This window comes from Onychomys torridus, chromosome 5, assembly GCF_903995425.1.
Source record: "Onychomys torridus chromosome 5, mOncTor1.1, whole genome shotgun sequence".
NCBI lineage: Eukaryota > Metazoa > Chordata > Mammalia > Rodentia > Cricetidae > Onychomys > Onychomys torridus.
In genome coordinates, this window is record NC_050447.1 from 36,677,426 (window position 1) to 36,699,060 (window position 21,635).

General features: G+C 48.7%; 1 protein-coding gene across 1 annotated transcript in view; it reads left to right on the plus strand.

The window, feature by feature from the left end:
* The window catches only part of Zfhx3 (zinc finger homeobox 3), a 239,973-nt gene extending 227,742 nt beyond the window's left edge, over positions 1–12,231 (plus strand). The window contains exons 9-10 of the mRNA XM_036187532.1: positions 1,115–6,613; positions 10,367–12,231. Coding sequence (XP_036043425.1) covers positions 1,115–6,613; positions 10,367–12,033 — 7,166 coding nt within the window. The 3' untranslated portion in view covers positions 12,034–12,231. The remainder of the gene's footprint in view (positions 1–1,114; positions 6,614–10,366) is intronic.
* Positions 12,232–21,635: the final 9,404 nt, after the last annotated feature.

The window sequence follows — 21,635 nt, forward strand, 5'->3', positions numbered from 1 at the left end:
TAGTCTTAGGATGTATCATGTAGACAGTAGGCTCACATGCTTTAAAGATAAAGGACTGTGTGTAAGATCCGATGGGATACTGGTATGCAACGTACGTGCACCACCACCACCACCACCACCACCACCCCCCCCCCCCCTACCCCCGAGTGCACCAGTTAAGGACTAAGTTGCTAGAGACCTGCCATTCGAAGATCTTAAGATCCCTCAGTTGTCTTTCCTGATGCCTTTGCATAGGATTCTTGGAGTCTTCCGGAAGTGCCTTATTGTAAACATAGCATTTGGAAGGGCCATGGCCCTTTCTGCCCCAGGTGTCACGCCACAGAGCGGTTCTTAGGCCTCTGCGAAGCTCTCCTACGTCTTAAACACACTCTTTGGACATCTAAGGCCGACATTGCTGGTGCCTAGCCTTCTTCCTTTGTGACATGTCCATATTAGAGGTGGACAGATGACCTGGGAAGAGCCAGAGTATTTATGGATATGATGATCTCAATGTTTAAAGAAGAAACAGTAATGTATTGTAGTAATTGGAAATACTTAGCTGCTTACTGAATAGTGCTGACATCCTAAAGCCACAGTAATACTTACCTGTTAGCAGGAGCAAGGGCCTGGGTTCAAGAAACGGCAATGGAAACAAAAAAGGAGTCACATTAAGCATAAGACAAAATGCCCTTGAGAAACCCCAAACTGCGTGACCTCCTCACAGCTTAGGACTAGTGCAGGTGTCCTTTACAACAGATCTAATGTGCCAGATGTTTCTAACCAAGAAAAGCGAACATCGGAGGCACCATTAAGATCCGTAACCTTCAAACTACCCTTTGGGAAACTGATGCTTCTGAGTTAAATACTATTTGGAAGACTGTCAGGTCTGTGAAATGACACAGGCATGTTATGAATTGGACCTGTTTTTTTCCTCCTGTTCACCTCTGGCCATGCGCACCTTGTTTCTGTGCGCATGCGTTCTAGAGTCGGGCCCTGTGGAGAGACGCTGGCACTCGGTCAGGTGTTTCCTGTATCCGTAAAGCCAGGCCAGAAGAGTGGCTCTGAGTGCCACCCTGGGAACAAGGCCTTCTTTATCTTTGGGCTCGATGTGTTTGGTTTTGTTTCTTTTTAACAGAAACTTCAGAGGACCTGGGAAAGAACATCTTGCCGCCGTCTGCAAGCGCAGAGCCCGGTGGAGATCTGAAACCCTCTTCTGCTGACCCCGGCGGCGTGCGAGAAGACTCGGGCTTCCTCTGCTGGAAGAAGGGGTGCAACCAGGTCTTCAAGACCTCCGCCGCCCTGCAGAGCCATTTCAACGAGGTGCACGCCAAGAGGCCCCAGCTGCCTGTGTCCGATCGCCACGTGTACAAGTACCGCTGCAACCAGTGTAGCCTGGCTTTCAAGACCATCGAGAAGCTGCAGCTCCACTCCCAGTACCACGTGATCAGGGCCGCCACCATGTGCTGCCTCTGCCAGCGCAGCTTCCGGACTTTCCAGGCTCTGAAGAAACACCTTGAGACGAGTCACCTGGAGTTGAGTGAGGCTGACATCCAGCAGCTTTATGGAGGGCTCCTAGCCAACGGGGACCTCCTGGCGATGGGCGACCCCGCCCTGGCTGAAGACCACACCATAATTGTTGAAGAAGATAAGGAGGAAGAGAGTGACCTGGAGGATAAGCAGAGCCCCGCAGGCAGCGACTCCGGGTCAGTACAGGAAGATTCGGGTTCGGAGCCCAAGAGAGCTCTGCCCTTCCGAAAAGGCCCCAACTTTACCATGGAGAAGTTTCTGGATCCTTCCCGCCCTTACAAGTGTACTGTCTGTAAGGAGTCTTTCACTCAAAAGAACATCCTGCTGGTGCACTACAATTCCGTCTCCCACCTGCACAAGCTAAAGAGGGCCCTGCAAGAATCGGCCACGGGCCAGCCAGAGCCCACCAGCAGCCCGGACAACAAACCATTCAAGTGTAACACCTGCAATGTGGCATACAGCCAGAGTTCCACGCTGGAGATCCACATGAGGTCCGTGTTGCACCAGACCAAGGCCCGAGCAGCCAAGCTGGAAGCCGCAAGTGGCGGCGGCGGCGGTGGCAGCGGCGGCGGCGGCGGCGGCAGCAGCAATGGCACCGGGAACAGCAGCAGCATGTCCCTCAGCTCCTCCACTCCAAGTCCCGTGAGCACCGGTGGGGCTAACAGCACCTTCGCCACCAACAATCCGAGCAGTGCGGGCATGGCGCCAAGCTCCAGCTTGCTGAGCCAGGTGCCCACTGAGAGTGTGGGGATGCCGCCTCTGGTGAATCCCATCAGTGCCAACATCACTTCCCCTTCAGAGCCCAAGGAGGCCAACCGGAAGAAGCTAGCAGATATGATTGCTTCCAGGCAGCAGCAGCAGCAGCAACAGCAGCAGCAGCAGCAGCAGCAGCAACAACAAGCGCAGACACTGGCCCAGGCCCAGGCTCAAGTTCAGGCCCATTTGCAGCAGGAGTTGCAGCAGCAGGCTGCCCTGATCCAGTCTCAGCTTTTTAACCCCACTCTCCTTCCCCACTTTCCCATGACCACAGAGACCTTGCTCCAGCTGCAACAACAGCAGCACCTACTCTTCCCCTTTTATATCCCCAGCGCAGAGTTCCAGCTCAATCCTGAGGTGAGCTTGCCTGTGACCAGCGGGGCTCTGACGCTGACAGGGTCAGGCCCAGGCCTGTTGGAAGACCTGAAGGCCCAGGTCCAGATCCCACAGCAGAGCCACCAACAGATTCTGCAGCAGCAGCAGCAGCAGCAGCAGCAGAGTCAACTCTCTCTTTCCCAGGGTCATCCAGCCCTCCTTCAGCCAAGCCAGCACCCCGAAAAGAAAAACAAACTGGCCATCAAAGAAAAGGAAAAAGAGAGCCAGCGCGAGAGGGAGGGGCCGGAGGGGGGAGAGGGTACCACAGGACCAAAGGAATCACTGCCAGATGCCTTGAAGGCCAAAGAGAAGAAAGAGTTGGCACCAGGGGGTGGTTCCGAGGCTTCTCTGCTTCCTCCACGCATTGCTTCAGATGCCAGAGGAAATGCTACCAAGGCCTTGCTGGAGAACTTCGGCTTTGAGCTGGTCATCCAGTACAATGAGAACAAACAGAAGGTCCAGAAGAAGAATGGAAAGACGGAGCAGGGGGACGGCCTGGAGAAGCTTGAGTGTGACTCCTGTGGCAAGCTGTTTTCCAACATCTTGATTCTGAAGAGCCACCAGGAACATGTGCACCAGAACTATTTCCCCTTCAAGCAGCTCGAGCGGTTTGCCAAGCAATACAGAGAGCACTATGATAAACTGTACCCGCTGAGGCCCCAGACTCCAGAGCCCCCCCCCCCGCCACCTCCACCTCCTCCACCCCCGCTTCCTGCCGCACCCCCCCAGCCAGCTTCCACGCCAGCCATCCCTGCATCCGCTCCACCCATCACGTCGCCTACCATCGCCCCGGCCCAGCCCTCCGTGCCTCTCACCCAGCTCTCCATGCCCATGGAGCTGCCCATCTTCTCGCCACTGATGATGCAGACCATGCCGCTGCAGACTCTGCCAGCTCAGCTGCCCCCTCAGCTTGGCCCTGTGGAGCCTTTGCCTGCTGATCTGGCCCAGCTGTACCAACACCAGCTCAATCCAACCCTGCTCCAGCAGCAGAACAAGAGGCCTCGCACCAGGATCACCGATGACCAGCTCCGAGTGCTCCGGCAATATTTTGACATTAACAACTCCCCCAGCGAGGAGCAGATCAAGGAGATGGCGGACAAGTCCGGCTTGCCCCAGAAAGTGATCAAGCACTGGTTCAGAAACACTCTCTTCAAGGAGCGGCAGCGTAACAAGGACTCCCCGTATAACTTCAGCAACCCTCCTATCACCAGTCTGGAGGAGCTCAAGATCGACTCGCGGCCCCCTTCGCCAGAACCCCAGAAGCAGGAGTACTGGGGAAGCAAGAGGTCCTCAAGGACAAGGTTTACCGACTACCAGCTCAGAGTCCTTCAGGACTTCTTTGACGCCAATGCTTACCCAAAGGACGATGAATTTGAGCAACTTTCTAATTTATTGAACCTTCCAACCCGTGTCATAGTGGTGTGGTTTCAAAATGCCCGACAAAAGGCCAGGAAAAATTACGAGAATCAGGGAGAGGGCAAGGATGGAGAGCGGCGTGAGCTTACCAACGACAGATACATCCGAACAAGCAACTTGAATTACCAGTGCAAAAAATGTAGCCTCGTGTTTCAGCGCATCTTTGATCTCATCAAACACCAGAAGAAGCTGTGTTACAAGGACGAGGACGAAGAGGGGCAGGATGACAGCCAAAATGAGGACTCCATGGATGCCATGGAGATCCTCACCCCTACCAGCTCCTCCTGCAGCACCCCTATGCCCTCACAGGCTTACAGCACCCCAGCACCATCAGCCAGTACGGCCCCCTCCGCGTTCTTGCAGCTCACGGCGGAGACCGATGAACTGGCCACCTTCAGTTCGAAAGCGGAGGCGAGCGATGAGAAACCAAAGCAGGCCGAGCCTCCCAGTGCACAGCCAAACCCAACCCAAGAGCAGCCAGGACAGCCAAAGCCAGAGGCGCAGCCGCAAGAGCAGCCCGAGCAGATGACAAACGCTCCCCAGCCCAAGCTCCCACAGCTGGCTGCCCCCTCCTTGCCGCCGCAGCCGCCTCCGCAAGCCCCTCCTCCGCAGTGCCCCCTCCCCCAGTCAAGCCCCAGCCCTTCTCAGCTCTCCCATCTGCCCCTCAAGCCCCTCCACACATCCACTCCTCAGCAGCTGGCAAACCTACCTCCTCAGCTGATCCCCTACCAGTGCGACCAGTGCAAGCTGGCGTTCCCGTCCTTCGAGCACTGGCAGGATCACCAGCAGCTTCACTTTCTGAGCGCGCAGAACCAGTTCATCCACCCCCAGTTTTTGGACAGGTCGTTGGATATGCCTTTCATGCTGTTTGATCCCAGTAACCCGCTCCTGGCCAGCCAGCTGCTCTCGGGGGCCATACCTCAGCTCCCTGCCAGCTCAGCCACGTCTCCTTCCACGCCGACTTCCACCATGAACACCCTCAAGAGGAAGCTGGAGGAGAAGGCCAGCGCCAGCCCCGGGGAGAACGACAGCGGGACGGGAGAAGAGCCTCAGCGGGACAAGCGTTTGAGGACAACGATCACGCCAGAACAGCTAGAGATCCTCTACCAGAAGTACCTGCTGGACTCCAACCCAACCCGGAAGATGCTGGACCACATCGCCCATGAGGTGGGCCTGAAGAAGCGCGTGGTCCAAGTGTGGTTTCAGAACACCCGAGCTCGGGAGAGGAAGGGCCAGTTCCGGGCTGTGGGCCCCGCGCAGGCCCACAGGAGATGCCCTTTTTGCAGAGCACTCTTCAAGGCCAAGACTGCCCTCGAGGCTCATATCCGGTCTCGGCACTGGCATGAAGCCAAGAGAGCTGGCTACAACCTGACTCTGTCTGCCATGCTCTTGGACTGTGACGGGGGCCTCCAGATGAAGGGGGATATTTTTGACGGAACTAGCTTTTCCCACCTACCCCCAAGCAGCAGTGATGGTCAGGGTGTGCCGCTCTCGCCCGTGAGTAAAACCATGGAGTTGTCCCCTCGAACTCTCCTCAGTCCTTCCTCCATCAAGGTGGAAGGGATTGAAGACTTTGAAAGCCCCTCCATGTCCTCGGTTAACCTGAACTTTGACCAAACCAAGCTGGACAACGACGACTGCTCGTCCGTCAACACCGCCATCACAGACACCACCACGGGCGACGAGGGCAATGCCGACAACGACAGCGCGTCGGGAATAGCAACCGAAACCAAATCTTCCGCACCTAGCGAGGGGCTGACCAAAGCGGCCATGATGGCAATGTCGGAATACGAAGACCGCTTGTCGTCTGGTCTGGTCAGCCCAGCCCCCAGCTTCTATAGCAAGGAGTATGACAATGAAGGTACAGTGGACTATAGTGAAACCTCAAGCCTGGCAGACCCTTGCTCCCCAAGTCCCGGGGCCAGCGGCTCTGCGGGTAAATCTGGCGACAGCGGGGATCGACCTGGGCAGAAACGTTTTCGCACGCAGATGACCAACCTGCAACTGAAGGTCCTCAAGTCATGCTTTAATGACTACAGGACACCCACTATGCTAGAGTGTGAGGTCCTCGGCAATGATATTGGACTGCCAAAGAGAGTTGTTCAGGTCTGGTTCCAGAATGCCCGGGCAAAAGAGAAGAAGTCCAAGTTAAGCATGGCCAAGCATTTTGGTATAAACCAAACGAGTTATGAGGGACCCAAAACAGAGTGCACTTTGTGTGGCATCAAGTACAGCGCCAGGCTGTCTGTACGTGACCATATCTTCTCCCAACAGCATATCTCCAAAGTTAAGGACACCATTGGGAGCCAGCTGGACAAGGAGAAAGAATATTTTGACCCGGCCACTGTCCGCCAGTTGATGGCTCAGCAAGAGCTGGACCGGATTAAAAAGGCGAATGAGGTCCTTGGACTGGCAGCTCAACAGCAGGGGATGTTTGACAACGCCCCTCTCCAGGCTCTCAACCTTCCTACCACGTATCCAGCGCTCCAGGGCCTTCCTCCTGTGCTGCTCCCCGGCCTCAACAGCCCCTCTCTGCCAGGCTTTACTCCATCCAACACAGGTGGGTCCTGCCTGCTGCAGGCGATGGTTGTCCGCGTCCAGTAGACGCTCTGAGTGGTGGGCAGGTAGGAAGCTTGCCTCGTTAGTCCCCCAAAAGCAACAGGATTGCAGTGCCTGTAGCCATTCCCATCCAGCCATGCCTCCCCAGTGCCAGTGGGGACTTGGATTCCTTGGACTCCCCTGTGCTGGGATGGAAATGCCACTTCAGAGTATCTCCTCTGACGTCACTCAGGGTGTCCATTACTAAGAAACATCGGGCATACTAATTTCCAACCTTGTGGTCCTGCGATCCCACTCATGTATTTGTTATAAATAGCTAGGCAATCCCGTTGTTTCCCAAGACCGAATTGGAGCCCGCAGCACCTGGCTGGAGAGAGTTGAAATCAACCCTCTGTCCTCAGGCATGCAGCCCCTGCCCACCTTTGGAGAGCAGGAAGCTGCCCTTCCATGCTGGGTGCTTCCTCCACGGTTCTCTTCAGTTCAGAACAGTGACTAGTTTTACAGAGGCTGTCTCTTAGAGTTCACTGACCAGGACTCTTGTCCTGGGTAATTTGGTTCTTAGTTTGGACATGAAAACATTTAATCTTTCAGACAAATGACGAATGTGCGCTCTAGGGATCCTCAGCTGTTCTTTGATCCTCCCTCACTCTTGCTCACCTGGAACCGCACAGTTTGCTGCTTGTACGGACTCTCTTAAAGACGGGGACTTCCGCAGTTCTTCCGACAGACATCCCTTCCTTGTTTCTCCTCATCTGTCTTCACCCATCTTCTCGGCCTTCTTAAATTGGACCTTCCTCTCCGGCATCCTGTGAGGATTAGGCACATGCTAGCACGTCCCCTCTACAAAGGTCTATGCTAACCAGCACACACACCTGACCCTCCTAAGGCCGCCTCGTCTTCCCGAAGCTTGAGTTGCTTCCTAGAGCAGTGCTAGTTAAATGAATAGTGTTGGTAGTGTTTAACAGAGCATAAGCTCCTGCATTCCCGCTCTCGGTTTCCTACCAAAGGGAACAGGGAAAGAAAGCATTAAGGCAGAGGCGGTTGGCGTAGACATATTGCAGACTGATGCTGAAGCCAGGAGACAAATCATGGCAAGTGGTTGGACATTCGAATGGTCCTTGCAGCCTAGGGCACTGGCAGGAGAGTAAGCTATACCAGCGTATAAGGATGTAAGAACAGGAGAATCAGGACCAGCAAGATGGCTCCTTGGGTGAAAAAAAGCACTTGCCATGCCAACCTGATGACTTGGTTTTGATCCCCAGAACCCACAAAAAATGCTGATACATTGGCACACATCTGTAATCCCAAGATTCCAGATGAGAAGTGGAGACAGGAGTCACCTGGAAGCATATGGGCTAGCTAACCTGGATACAGCTGGGCAGGCATAAGAGAGACCCTGCTTCAACAGCGAAACAGCGGGAACCGATTCCTAGAAAATGTCCCTTGACCTTCACATACCCACGCTAGCACATGAACACCCCCCCCCCCACACACACACACAAAAGATAATAAGAATTTTTAAAGGAGACTTAGAATGTCTTACAGATGAGAAATCTGAGGCCCAGAGAGGTCAAGACCATTCAGCAAGCTAGGATAGAAGCTGGAACTCCCACCCAGGCCTCTGGGCTCTTCCAGTCAGTCAGTGGGTATATGTGCTGCTCAGTTTCTGACCACTTAAGTGGACTGGAGATACAGAGCTGTGCTATTCATCATCAGGGTAGCCAGGCCTCCCCCAGCTACCAGCCCCTCAGCTATTGCCGCTCGTAGAAGCACTGGACCTGGACTGGGAAGCAAGGAACTTGTGTTTGTCACGCAGTGACTGTATGCCACGCCTGGTGCTAAACTCTTTGCACGCGCTCATTCATGTAGTGCCTGCAGTCTTCTGCTATAGAAGGCTGAGGTTCTAAGAAATCTGCTAGGGAACCAAAGGTCACGCATCTGATGTGTGTCAGCCGCGATCCACACAAGGTCAGTCCGACTCCACAGTAACTGAGTTTCAGGGGGATAAAGTACCTTGCCCGGTTCTGATCTTACAGATCAGAAAGCCGACATTACGACAGTAGTGTGCAAGTGCAGCCTGTGCAGAGCTTGGTAAATAGCAGGGGTTCAGTAAGTGTTCCTTAAAGGCGGAATCTCTTGGTAGTCCATCAGTTGAACACACATGAGCCCTTCTGACTTGAACCTTTCCCTGGAAAGCGTGAAGCCATGGGCGTGGGCAAATCTACAGACATTCCTATTGGCACTGGTCCCAGACCTCAAACCTGGAACAGGCCCACTGTCCACCAGCACACAGAAAGCCACGCCCTAAGCTTTATAATCCCCGCTCAGCCCACAAGCCTTCAGTCCCTCGTATTCCTTGAGGAAACTGGATGAGCTGCCCTCAGTGGCTGTACGGAGGGAAGCGTTGCTTCTCCAGGGATTGGCAACATGGAGCAACCTTGCTCTTCGCTTCTGTAACTTGGAGGTTTTGATACACTGTATCATTCAGGTTGAAAATGAACACAGTCTTCATCCAACTCTGGGCTTCAGAGCGTTTTGTTGTTGTGGTTCTTGTTTTTTTTTTTTTCCTCCTCATGAAGACAGTGTCGTGTTATGCAACCTCTACCTCAGTTATCTGGGAGAAGGTAGTCCTGGTCAAATGCTGAGGAATGGTGCCGTGTCCTGTGATACACTGTCTGGTGTTTCAGCTGTAGTAAAGGCGGAGGTGTTCCGAGGTCTGTGTTTTCTGACGCTTGCCTTTTCTCAGCATTGTCCATTGCCCAGGGAACTCTGTCCCTTCCCAGCACATGTCTTCTTATCATCGCTGAAGCTTGGTATACCATCTGTGGTGATACTCTGTTTCGTCACTCTGGGACCCAGTCTTCATGCAAGGGACAGTTGTGAAGCCCATAGGCCCTAGGGTGGGTAACGTTGTTGTGTGTTGTGATGGATTAGGGTTGAACAAGATCAGAGATACATAGGACTATACTTTGTATGGTCCCAGCATTACAGACCATGATCACTAGTAAGCAAAAACAAGAGTAGCGGGCAGGATAGGCTGTGATACCTTGGGAACTGAGGGTGTCACCCCGAGTGTCTACAACCCCAACCTGTTGTGTGCTGTTTACACAGAGGCAAGAGGAGATGGTGTGTCTTACTCCACAGACATACTGCTGCAGATCAGCTGAACCAAGACACTAGAGCAATTTTCCCTGAAGGAATTGTTTTCTTTCTTCCTGGGCTCTTCCTCTACCTTCTCATCCATCTTCTCTCTGCCCTCCTAAAGCATCCATCCACTCAGCTGCAGTGGTGCAGGATGATGGGGACACATGCAGAAACGGTTGTTTGTCCATGTGGCTTGGGGCGCTGCCAGGATTCCTGCTTTCTGTCTGAGGCACTTGATGCCGGCTTTTGGTTTACATGAGTCCCAGTTGCTAGAAGCTGGTCTGGGGGCCTCCCGCCAGGCTAGTTTGTACTGGACAAAATGAATGGGATCCGGAAGCATGTGGCAAGGGAAAGGGGAGCTAGTGAGTGTTGATAGTGGGAATGGAGAAGTATGGAAGCTGGCCCAGGTCGGTGACTTGATTAAGGTCCTTGGGCCAGCTAACCCTACACATGGCAGGGTACACCTGTTGACAACCCTGGCCGTGAGAGGACCACCCTTCGGGTTTAAACATCTGTGACAGTGCCGGAGGCACAGGTGCAGCCCCTTGAATTTCTGGCTCCCCACCCCTGGACTGACGGTGATTTTTCTTTGTGTCTCCATTCCCTTTAGCTTTAACGTCTCCCAAACCGAACTTGATGGGTCTGCCCAGCACAACAGTTCCTTCCCCCGGCCTCCCCACATCTGGATTACCAAATAAACCGTCCTCAGCCTCGCTGAGCTCCCCGACCCCAGCACAAGCAACCATGGCAATGGCCTCTCAGCAACCACAACCACCCCAGCAGCCGCAGCCACAGGGGCAGCAGCCTCCGCCGCCGCCAGCAGCCCAGCCGATACCCACGCCACAGCTCCCCCTGCAACAGCAACGCAAAGACAAGGACGGTGAGAAAGGAAAGGAGAAGGAAAAGGCACATAAAGGGAAAGGGGAGCCCCTACCTGTCCCCAAGAAGGAGAAAGGAGAGGCCCCTACAGCGGCTACAGCTACCATCTCAGCCCCACTGCCCGCCATGGAGTACGCGGTGGACCCTGCTCAGCTGCAGGCCCTGCAGGCGGCCTTGACTTCAGACCCCACAGCATTGCTCACTAGCCAGTTCCTTCCTTACTTCGTACCAGGCTTTTCTCCTTATTATGCCCCCCAGATCCCTGGCGCCCTGCAGAGCGGGTACCTGCAACCTATGTATGGCATGGAAGGCCTGTTCCCCTACAGCCCTGCCCTGTCGCAGGCCCTGATGGGGTTGTCCCCAGGCTCACTACTGCAGCAGTACCAGCAATACCAGCAGAGTCTGCAGGAGGCAATTCAGCAGCAGCAACAGCAGCAGCAGCGGCAACTGCAGCAGCAGCAACAACAACAAAAAGTGCAGCAGCAGCAGCAGCAGCAGCCCAAAGCAAGCCAAACCCCAGTCCCCCAGGGGGCTGCTTCCCCAGACAAAGACCCTGCCAAAGAATCCCCTAAACCAGAAGAGCAGAAAAACGTCCCCCGTGAGGTGTCCCCCCTCCTGCCGAAACCCCCCGAAGAGCCAGAAGCAGAAAGCAAAAGTGCGGACTCCCTCTGTGACCCCTTCATTGTTCCAAAGGTGCAGTACAAGTTGGTCTGCCGCAAGTGCCAGGCGGGCTTCGGCGACGAGGAGGCGGCCAGGAGCCACCTGAAGTCCCTCTGCTTCTTCGGCCAGTCTGTGGTGAACCTGCAAGAGATGGTGCTTCACGTCCCCACCGGCAGCGGTGGCGGCGGCGGCGGCGGCGGCGGCGGCTCATACCACTGCCTGGCGTGCGAGAGCGCGCTCTGCGGGGAGGAAGCGCTGAGTCAGCATCTCGAGTCGGCCTTGCACAAACACAGAACAATCACGAGAGCAGCAAGAAACGCCAAAGAGCACCCTAGTTTATTACCTCACTCTGCCTGCTTCCCCGATCCTAGCACCGCATCTACCTCGCAGTCTGCCGCTCACTCAAACGACAGCCCCCCTCCCCCGTCGGCCGCCCCGTCCTCGTCCGCTTCCCCCCACGCCTCCAGGAAGTCTTGGCCGCCAGTGGGCTCCCGGGCTTCAGCCGCGAAGCCCCCTTCTTTTCCTCCTCTCTCCTCATCTTCAACGGTTACCTCAAGTTCATGCAGCACCTCAGGGGTTCAGCCCTCGATGCCAACAGACGACTATTCGGAGGAGTCTGACACAGATCTCAGCCAAAAGTCCGACGGACCGGCGAGCCCGGTGGAGGGTCCCAAAGACCCCAGCTGCCCCAAGGACAGTGGTCTGACCAGTGTAGGAACGGACACCTTCAGATTGTAAGCTTTGAAGATGAACAATTACAAATGAATTTAAATAAAAAAAATTAATAACAAACCAATTTCAAAAATAGACTAACTGCAATTCCAAAGCTTCTAACCAAAAAAACAAAAAAACAAAAAACAAAAAAAAGGAAAAAAAAAAAAAAAGAAAAAGCGTGGGTTGTTTTCCCATATACCTATCTATGCCGGTGATTTTACATCCTTGTTCCTTTTTTTTTTTTTTTTTTTTTTTTTTTTAATATTAAAAAAGGAAAACACAAACCCTAACCCTGTTACATTGTGTCCTTTTGAAGGTACTATTGGTCTGGGAAACTGAAGTCCGCAGGGCCTGCCTATTGTCGTTGGAGCTTAAACCCCTTGTATATTTGCCCCTTTCGAGAACTGCCCCACCTTGATAGCACAGAGGAGCCCGGCATGCACTGTATGGGAAAGCACTCCACCTTGTTACAGTTTTAAATTTCTTGCTATCTTAGCATTCAGATACCAATGGCTTGCTAAAGGAAAAAAAAAAAAAGAAAAGAAATGTAATGTCTTTTTATTCTCAGGTCAATCGCTCACACTTTGTTCTGTTCTCAGAATCATTGTTTTATATATATATATATTTTTTCCCTTTGTTCCAGAAAAGATTTTTCATTTTGTTTTGTTTTGTTAATTTAAAAATGGGCAGAAAGTATTCAAGAAAAACAATGTGAACTGCTTTAGCTTTCTGGGGATTTTCAAGAATGGCTTTAATGCTGAAGCCACTTTCAAGGGGAAAAGCTAAGCACTCCCACCTTCAGAAAAAAAAAAAAAGAAAAAAAAAAGAACAAACCCACACACAAAGAGTGTTGAGGACTTGTAGCTTAAAAAAAAAATGAGTTTTAAAAGCGGACTTTCTGTATTTATGGTAGGTATGACCATTTTTGGTGTTGAGTAGGTCGCTGCATTGGAGACAAGCTGAAGCAGTATGTAGACTAAACCCTTTGTGCATTTAGCTTTTGTGTGGTCCAGCGACAGCTCCGCGTTTGATGTCTTGTTCATCCCTAGTGGATAGATTGCAATCTGTTGCTTCACCTGAGCTTCTCTTCCCTTTGTCCCTTAATTCAACTTTCTCTCTTCCCCCCAACTCCATCCTCTCATCTCCCACTTAAAGTGGCTACCTTTCGTTTCTTAGAGGGTGACTGCAGGATTATTTTATAAACCTAAAGAAAGAACTTTAGAGGATTCTAGGGATCATCAGGGTCCTCACAGATTATTTTTGGTCGGGGAGTTGAGACTTTTGAAAGGCATTTAATTCTAGTTACCTGTGTCTGGTATCCCTGAGCATTAATCTTTTTATTTACCCTTCCTTGGCCTTTTCTTTGTGACCCTCCTTTCTCTCTCCTTGATCTGTGGACACTTCAAATATTCTTTTCTTGAACTAAAACATTCATTTCAGTTTGTGTAATTGGGGCTGTGTGCTTTTTTTTCTAAGAAGTTTTTGGCTAGAGGTTTGGTTTTGGTTTTGGTGTTTGTGTCTTTTCTTTCCTCTCTCAGAAAAAGAAATTTCATGCTTTAAAAAAAAAAAAAATCCAAAGACACACCCTTTCACTGCTGATGCAGAAAAAGGGGGAAGGGGTTCTTGTTACTTGAGAATTTGTTTCTGATTTAAACAAACAAGACTTAGTTTAATAAAAGAAAGAAAGAAAAACACAAAAGAGTTCCAGGTCGTTGTATGCTGCTTCTGCAAGCAGAGAGGCAGCAGTTAATGACAATTCCAGATACCAAAAGACACATTTTTTTTTTTTTTTTTTTTTTACTTCAAAGTTTTGTCCTTGTGTTAGGCAGTCTGAGCGGCGAGTGATCCAGAGTGCAGCCAACAAAGAACAGAGAGCAAAAAAGAAAACCCATGCATCAGGTACTTGTGTTTCTGTTAGTATCCATATTCCTGTAACACAGCACACTGCAACTTCGGAAGCCCATTTTCATCTTAAAACGGTTTAAACTTCGGAAGGAAACTGTGCTGCTAAAACATAAGTTGTGAAGACAAATAGATGCTTTGCTGTTTCAGGTTCACAGCCAAACACCAACAGACATACTCTCTCTGGCCCCCAGAGTGTGGAGTCCTTCCTCCCTCTCTCTTCCTTATGTTTCAAAGGGAACTTTGAAGACTGTGAATCCAGGTCCCGTTGGCCACCTTCCGGGCTTCTTCCCCAGGGCTGAAGCCACTCATCGACTTTGCAAAAGACTGGAGCATTCCAAGATTTGAAATCTTTCATTTTTCTTTTTTCTTTCTCCTCCGCCCCCTTTCTTTCTTAGCCGGGACTATTTTTATGAATTGGTTTTTAGTTAAAGAAAGAGTAGATCCTAAACTGTTGTACATATTTCTAACTAGGCTGATGCACAGTGCAAATTCCTTTTTAATTTTTTAAAAGTAGAAATACTAAAATAATACCATCTTAACTACGATTCCGGTCAGTATCCAGTTGTAGCATAAGGTGTCAAAAGCAAGTACGCAAAACACTTACTGTTTTAAATAGCTCTTTCCTTCTAACAAGAATTCTTGTATTTCTCCCTGTGTTTTGAGATGAACACTTTTAAATTTTAAAGTTGTACAGTTTTTTGTTTTCCATTATTTTATCTTGTTTGTAACTCTATGAAATATATATATATATATATTTTTTGCCATTTAACTGTTGTATGTTACTGTGTCTGTATCTATAGAAAAAAATGTTTGTTTTTGGTTCTCTGTGTGATACCAATTAACAATTTTAACACTAGCTTTACCTGCCATTCTGCTAGGTCTTCTCGAAAACTGTTTTTTAAAATGATATTGCTTGGTAACAGTGCAATTTCTATTCCCCCACGCCCAACCTCAAGCTCCCTTGTAACTCTGCCAGCCCTTCCCCAATGGTTCTGTTTGTTGTAGTTGGAGCTATTCTCATCCGCCCTCTTCCCTCCGTGAGGCAGAGTGACCATCAGTGTTCCACTGTGCCATGCCTCGACCTGTGGGTGTGTTTGGCAACAACAAGGTGATTGGGTAGAATGACTAAGCATGCTTCTACCCACCAGTGTTCCTGGAAGGAGATGTGTGAGGGCTTCCACCCGGAGTGGGCTGCGTACTGAACGCTTTCCTCTACAGCTGCACCACCTATACCTATGTCCATCAAGGAAGAAATTCTCAGCCCTAACCCAGAAATAGCAAAGCAGTCAGTGATGGTGAAAACCAGAAGGCAGACAAGAGCCGGTCTCGATGTGTAGACTAGCAGCCACAGTGGCTGTGATCTGTAGCATGACAAAGCATATATTCACTCCAGTGCTCAGCTGTTTAGATGATCTCTCTCTCGGGAGTTTACTCCTGTCTGCTGTTGGAGCGGGAGTAGACTATCTCAACTCACTTTTAAAGTTAGTTCCTAACTTCTGTTGGCACTTCAGTTTTTGTTTTGTTTTGTTTGTTAGTTGTTGGCGGGAATCCCCACCCCATCGCCCTTCAGTTCCTTCATGTTGTGGCTTGGGGCTAGACACTATTTGGTATGCAGCACCAGGCTACCTGTCAGAATCTAAGGTATCTCATCCATCCTTCCTCTGGCCCTCCTGTAAGCTTAAGGAACGCACACATGCACGCACACGAGCAAGCACACACACACACTGCATCTAGGAAGTTGGGGTTTTTTTTGTTTGTTTGTTTGTTTTTTTAATGAAAAGCTATTTAAAAAGATGAATGTGGCCAAAGTTTTACACAATTGAAAATAAGGTAAAACAGGCGGCACATGTTGAAACCTGAGTTACCAGGCATGGCAGGAAGTTGCAGGAGAGAGGCGGTGACCCAAGCCAGTGCACTTGATGTTCATGGACATATATTTTTTTTAAATAATAAATTAAATTAAAACACTTTAAATAGAAGCATAAAAGTGGAGTTGGTTGGTTGTTGGCGCTGAGATACTGCCCACTGTGAAACAAAGCTTTGACTAGGTTTTTTGTTTCATTTGTTTACTTTCTTCGGGGGGGGGGGGGGGGGGGGGGGACAAGTTTGGGTAGAAAAGAAAGCAGAAATGAACGTGACCCTGAGGTAAAGAGGTATATGAACAGCCTTTGCAATGTACAAAAAAAAAAAACAAAAAACAAAAAAAAACACAAAAAAACAAACAAAAAACAAAAACAAAAAAAATAGAGCAAGTGAAACCAAAAATGATGTTCTTGGTGTTTTTCTATAATGTAGTCTTGTTAGCTTTTTTTGTTACTGTAACGATGCTGATCTCGGACTGTACCAAAATACACGGAGACTAACAGAACCACAAGGAACTCAAACTGAAAAGAAATTTGTCACAAAAACTTTGTTGTCATAGTTAAGTTGATTGTAGCTGGTAATTGAATATACTCCTTTGAAAATATTTCATCAAGTATGTTTCCTGCTCATTGTGATACATTAAAAAAATATGAGCAAAAGTTCTTGTCTGTTACCAGATTTGTGTGCATGGACGGGAGCATACATGAAAGAGATGCCCACGGGAAGTGTACATTTCATCAATGTCTTCAGGCTCTGTGTGCCAAGTGTGCTTATCCCAAGGTGCATGGGAAGGTACACAAACCACAATTACTCTTTGGTGTCTTTGTACTGGTGCGTGTTTGGGCCAGAAGACTAGCTTATTGGACTGCCCAGAGTAAGCCTGATGCCTTAGAGAGTTCCTGATCGAGAGAGTCCCAGTAGTTAACTCATTTTTTTAATTCCAACATTCCTATGAAAATCTGAGATACCTAGACCAACCTCAAGTAAAGAGAGGTGGGTCCAACTTGTACGAAGTGCGAATTGGATCTGGTGTTCACGGCAGAAGGATGGCTGACAGTTTCCTGGTCTTAGCAAAGAGCTTGTCTCAGCTGCTGGTAAGAGGATCCAAGGCAGCAACACACAAGTGCCAGATGCAGCCTTGGTAATTCCTCTGTGCCAGGGAGTAAGACATGGCAGGAGCTTCTCATGGAAACCTTCATTTTAGGGTGGAATGCTTAAAATTTGTTAATGAGGAGCACTTCTGTGGTTGGGCCCAAAGGCCTTTAATTCATCTCTAACTTATTAGGCACGGCTATTAAATGATTTAGAGAAGTCTAGCAGCTGGACTTGGGTGCCATTGCAAGCCGGATATGTCCTTGCAAGGACTGCGGTATCCGCTGTTGGCCAACAGGAACCTTGTCTTCCAAGGAGTTAAGCTAAGGAACCCCTTCTGTTGCCTCAGTCAGCTGCTGTCAAGCAAGTCTTCTCCACCCCTCTTGGTTGGTGCAGTGGCTCTCCTGAGGCAGTGGGGACCCTGTTAGCTCAAAGTCTCAGTCCGCAGGTGTCACAAGCATTATTGGGACTCAGAGAAGAAAGCTTGCTGCTATGGCCAGTGCTCCAAGTTCAGTGCCAGACAACTGCCACCGTCCCTAATGAAATCCAGCTATTTCCCCAAGCATGAGACTTCTCTGTCAGGTGCGGCTGGAAAAAGCAGATGGCTCCACAGCTGGCGCTCTTCCCAACCCATGAAAACATGCAATATGATAAGAGTTGCTAAGAGCCAAGGCCATCTCTGCCTTTCCATGCTACAGCTGGGAGAGCACACTGAGTTGTTCTCAGCGGAGTCTGTTTTGCATAGGCTACAAATTCTTTCACAGGTAAAATTTTACCTGAAGAACTGGGTTAGAGACTAGAAGCACGTGTTTCTCCCTCTGTCTCTCTCTCTGTCTCTCTCTCTCTCTCTCTCTCTCTCTCAAGCTCCCCTCACCCAAGGCATTAAGGCTTCAGGATCAATCTCAAGTGGATATTAAATTTCCTTGGAACTCACAGCCCCACCCACCCACAGAAAAGGAGAAACGGCAATACCTTCAAATGGGTAGATGTTCTCATTTGCTTGAAAGAAATGCAGTTCCTAGCCCCCACTGTAAACTAGTGACTTTCTCACTTTGAGCAAGTTTAGAATTTGCTAAGGGATGAGGAGTTGGTGCGTGCATGCTGCTTTGCAGACGTAATCCTAGCAAGACAGCCTCAGCTCAGCCTCCACATTGCTGTTGGGCAGACCAGACAGAACTTGCACAGAAAACAGTTGTCTCCAGGCTGTGAGAGTGGAGGCCCAGTCCTGCTCTTTTCTACTTCATGCTAAGGGCGGGTGTTTTCTTTTATACACACACACACACACACACACACACACACACACACACACACACATATATACATATATGTGTGTATGTATATGTATATATATGTATATGTATATATGTATACATGTATATGTATATATACACACACATATATATATAGTGTTCATATGTAAAGATTTTCTTTCAGTTCTTTAAACTAGCACCATGTTTGGTTGGATTTCTGAGATGGCGGTTGGGGGAGGTCTCACTATGTAGCTCTGGCTGTCCTGGAACTTACGTAAATCAGACTGGCCTTGAACTCACAGAGATCTGCTTGCTTCTGCCTCCCAAGTGCTTGGATTGAAGCAGCATATTTTAAAGATGTTTTCCCAGTTAGGGTTGGTTTCCTCTGAATCTTCTAGAGTTTTTTAGTTACAGGCAATAGAAGTAAATGTAAGGTTAGCACTCCCTGGTTATGGCTCTTCAACCTAACTCTTGAGTCCTATATTAATCTGAGGACAAAGCTTTCAGATGAACCACGTTACTCTTGGATCAAGATTCTTCGGCCTGAGGAGCACTAGGAAGAGCAGAGAGAGCTGCTTTGGTGGCCTTCCTCAGGCTCTCTGCGACTCCCTGCTGAAGAATACTCACCCTTGCCAGACTTCTCACTCTTGGTCAGCCGCTCCCCTTTTATACTGCCCCGCTCCTTCTCGACTGCCTTCTTGTTTGTATGGCATTGAAAACCCTCTGTAAAGTCACAACTTTTGGTTTTTTTGTATCTAGGGATTAAACCCAGGGCCTTGAACATCAACAGGTAAGTACTCTACACCAGGCTACATAGCCATCCTCAAATTACATACTTCTTTGCTTATTCCTCAAATGACCTGGAAGTGGGTGACATTTGTCCTAAGAATCTAGGATAGGTAAGGAGTGAGGGCCAACTAGCTGTGTGTTTAACCTTTGGTGTGCCCTTTTGCCATTGCACAATTCCTGAGCCACTAGAGAAGGATGGGTAGAGTGAGTTCAAGTCAGAAGCTTTGGGTTAAATTCTGGCTCCACCAGATTGACCTTAATTGAGTTGCTGATCCCTACCGTAAAATAGGGATAAAAATACCTACATCCTGGAGCTGTTCTAAGAATACATTCTCCATGCTCAACATGGGTTTGCTTCAGCTGTTGATCCTATCAACCCTCCATTGGGACTGCAGTTTTGTTTTCTTCCTAGAAGGTCTGGGGATAGCAAGTGAATAGTAGATCCCATCGAGCCTGCTCTCTGTGTGTAGTTCTGATTTCTTGCCTGCCTGTCCATAGGTACGTCTATATTAGATGGTGTCTAGACCTTCTAGCAGGTTTCTGTTCATGAGTTCATCAACAGCAGCTTTTAGGTTTCACTATTTCCCTGACCAGCCTCTAGTGATGAATCTGGTCATGAAGAAAGCATGTAGAGGTGTATTTGCTTCATGATGCCTCAAAGGGTTGACCAGCTTAGCAGCGGATTAAAGAATAGAGGAAAATGAGGACATCACTTGCCTCTTGCCTATTTTGAAGTGGGTCTTATGCACAAGTCCAGAGCTCTAGAATCTGAAATGAGGCTTCAAGAATGAGTATGTTACAGTTGAAACAAACGTGAAAGGGGGGTAAGCAGAGGGGTATACAAGATCTCATGTCCTCTAGACACAGCAAGAAGGTGCTACGATCCTAGCAAGCGAGCTGCAAAATAACCATGGCAGATGCATGGGAAAGAGGGCATGGAAGAAAGGTCTGAGTAGAGTTTATGGGTTAGCCTTTGCATGTCAATGCTGGAGGCTCTAGGAGCATGTGCTCCTATCAATGACTGTAGGTAATCGTGTCTGATAGAGACAATGATGGACTTGGCATGAAGTTGCTGGTACTGGTATCAGATGGCTAGCAAAGGGTATTCAGAATGGCTGCTGGTGGTTTTCCTTTTCTCTAAGGATAAGAATCCTTAAATGTAGCCAGGAGATAGGATCCTTCATGCAGTGAAGCTCTAACCTTGAAAGTGTGTAGCTTTTCTTTTCATGGAAAGCATAATTTGTGTTCAGCCTAGTTTTGTTTTCTTTCAAACACTTAAGACTGCCACTCTTCCATGGCCTTTCAGACAGCTGATTGGATGTCATCCGTATTTGCTATGTAGCTTTTACTTATGTAGACTTGTCCCACTTATCACTAGTCTCATCACATCTTGGTTGCAGTATGATGCACCCTCATACAGTTTTAGTCATGGTTTGTTGACCTCTTATATCTGTAGAATTTGCCTTTATATCAAAATTGGCAGAATTTTATCAATGTTTTTTTTTCTCCCTCAACTCCTCCCCAGGGACTCCCAATTATTTCAGAGTTAGTGCACTGAGGTTAACTCATAGCTTACTGATATTCTAGGTTTTTCCATCTGTTTTGCTGGTTTTGTGTTTTTGTTTATTCTTTGCTGTGTGCTTTATTTTCAACAGTTTATGATTGTATGTCTTTAATCTGAAATTAATTCTAACCAGAATAATTTTTTTCATCTCAGACACTAAATTCTTCATTTCTGGAAAATTAATTTGGATTTCATTTAACCTTTGAATGTGGATATACCAAAACCAATATTACGATCTGTTTTCCACAGGCATGACTGTTCTTGCATGTAATTTTGGCTGAGGCAGGAAGATCAGTATAAATCTGAGGACACACTAGACTAGTGTATGAGACCCTACCTCTAAAAAAAAAAAAAGTTTACAAAAACAAAAAGTACCTGCTTTACTGTTACCCTCTACTAAGTTATCTGTATACATTCTGGTTTGTTTATTCTTATTAATTATGAGCTCTGTTTTCCTGACTCTGTACATGCTCACTAATCTTCAGTAGCTGCCAGACATTGTGTATTTTCATTTGTTGGGAACTGGGTATTCTGTGTTCCTATAAACTTACTTAAGCTTCTTCTGAGAAGCACTGTGCTCCTAGGTTCCCTTTGGTTAAGTTCTGCAGAGGAGGACCAGTGAGTGTATCATTAATCTGTTCCCCACTAAAGAATACTTCTTCTGAGAACTATTCCTACCTTGAAACCATCAAGGTAACCTCTTATCCTCAAACTTTCAGCTTCTTAGGTCCCCCAAACAAAGCACACACAAAGAATAAAACAAACACCCCCCCCCAACTAAACAGATGGAAAAAACAGAATATCAGTAGGCTATGAGTTAACCTCAGTGCACTAACTCTTTCATGGACCTCCAATAGTTTTTCTGTGATGCTTGTTTGTATCCTGAAACTTTCAGCTACTTAGGTCTCCAAGATTCCTCTTATCTTCTCAATGGAGAGGCCTGTCTACTGGGCTTCACTTAGGTCTCTCACAACATGAAGACCCCCAAGGCAGTAGAGTGTATTCATCAAAAGGCTCACTGTTCTGTCTTTCAGGGGTCATGTCCTTTCTCATGTCCTTTTCTCTTAAACAGCATTTTTTCATATATTTTCTTGTGCAACTTGAGTTTTTTCAGAGCATCTTTATTATTCTATCTCATCTGGAGGCAGAAGTCAAATGTATAT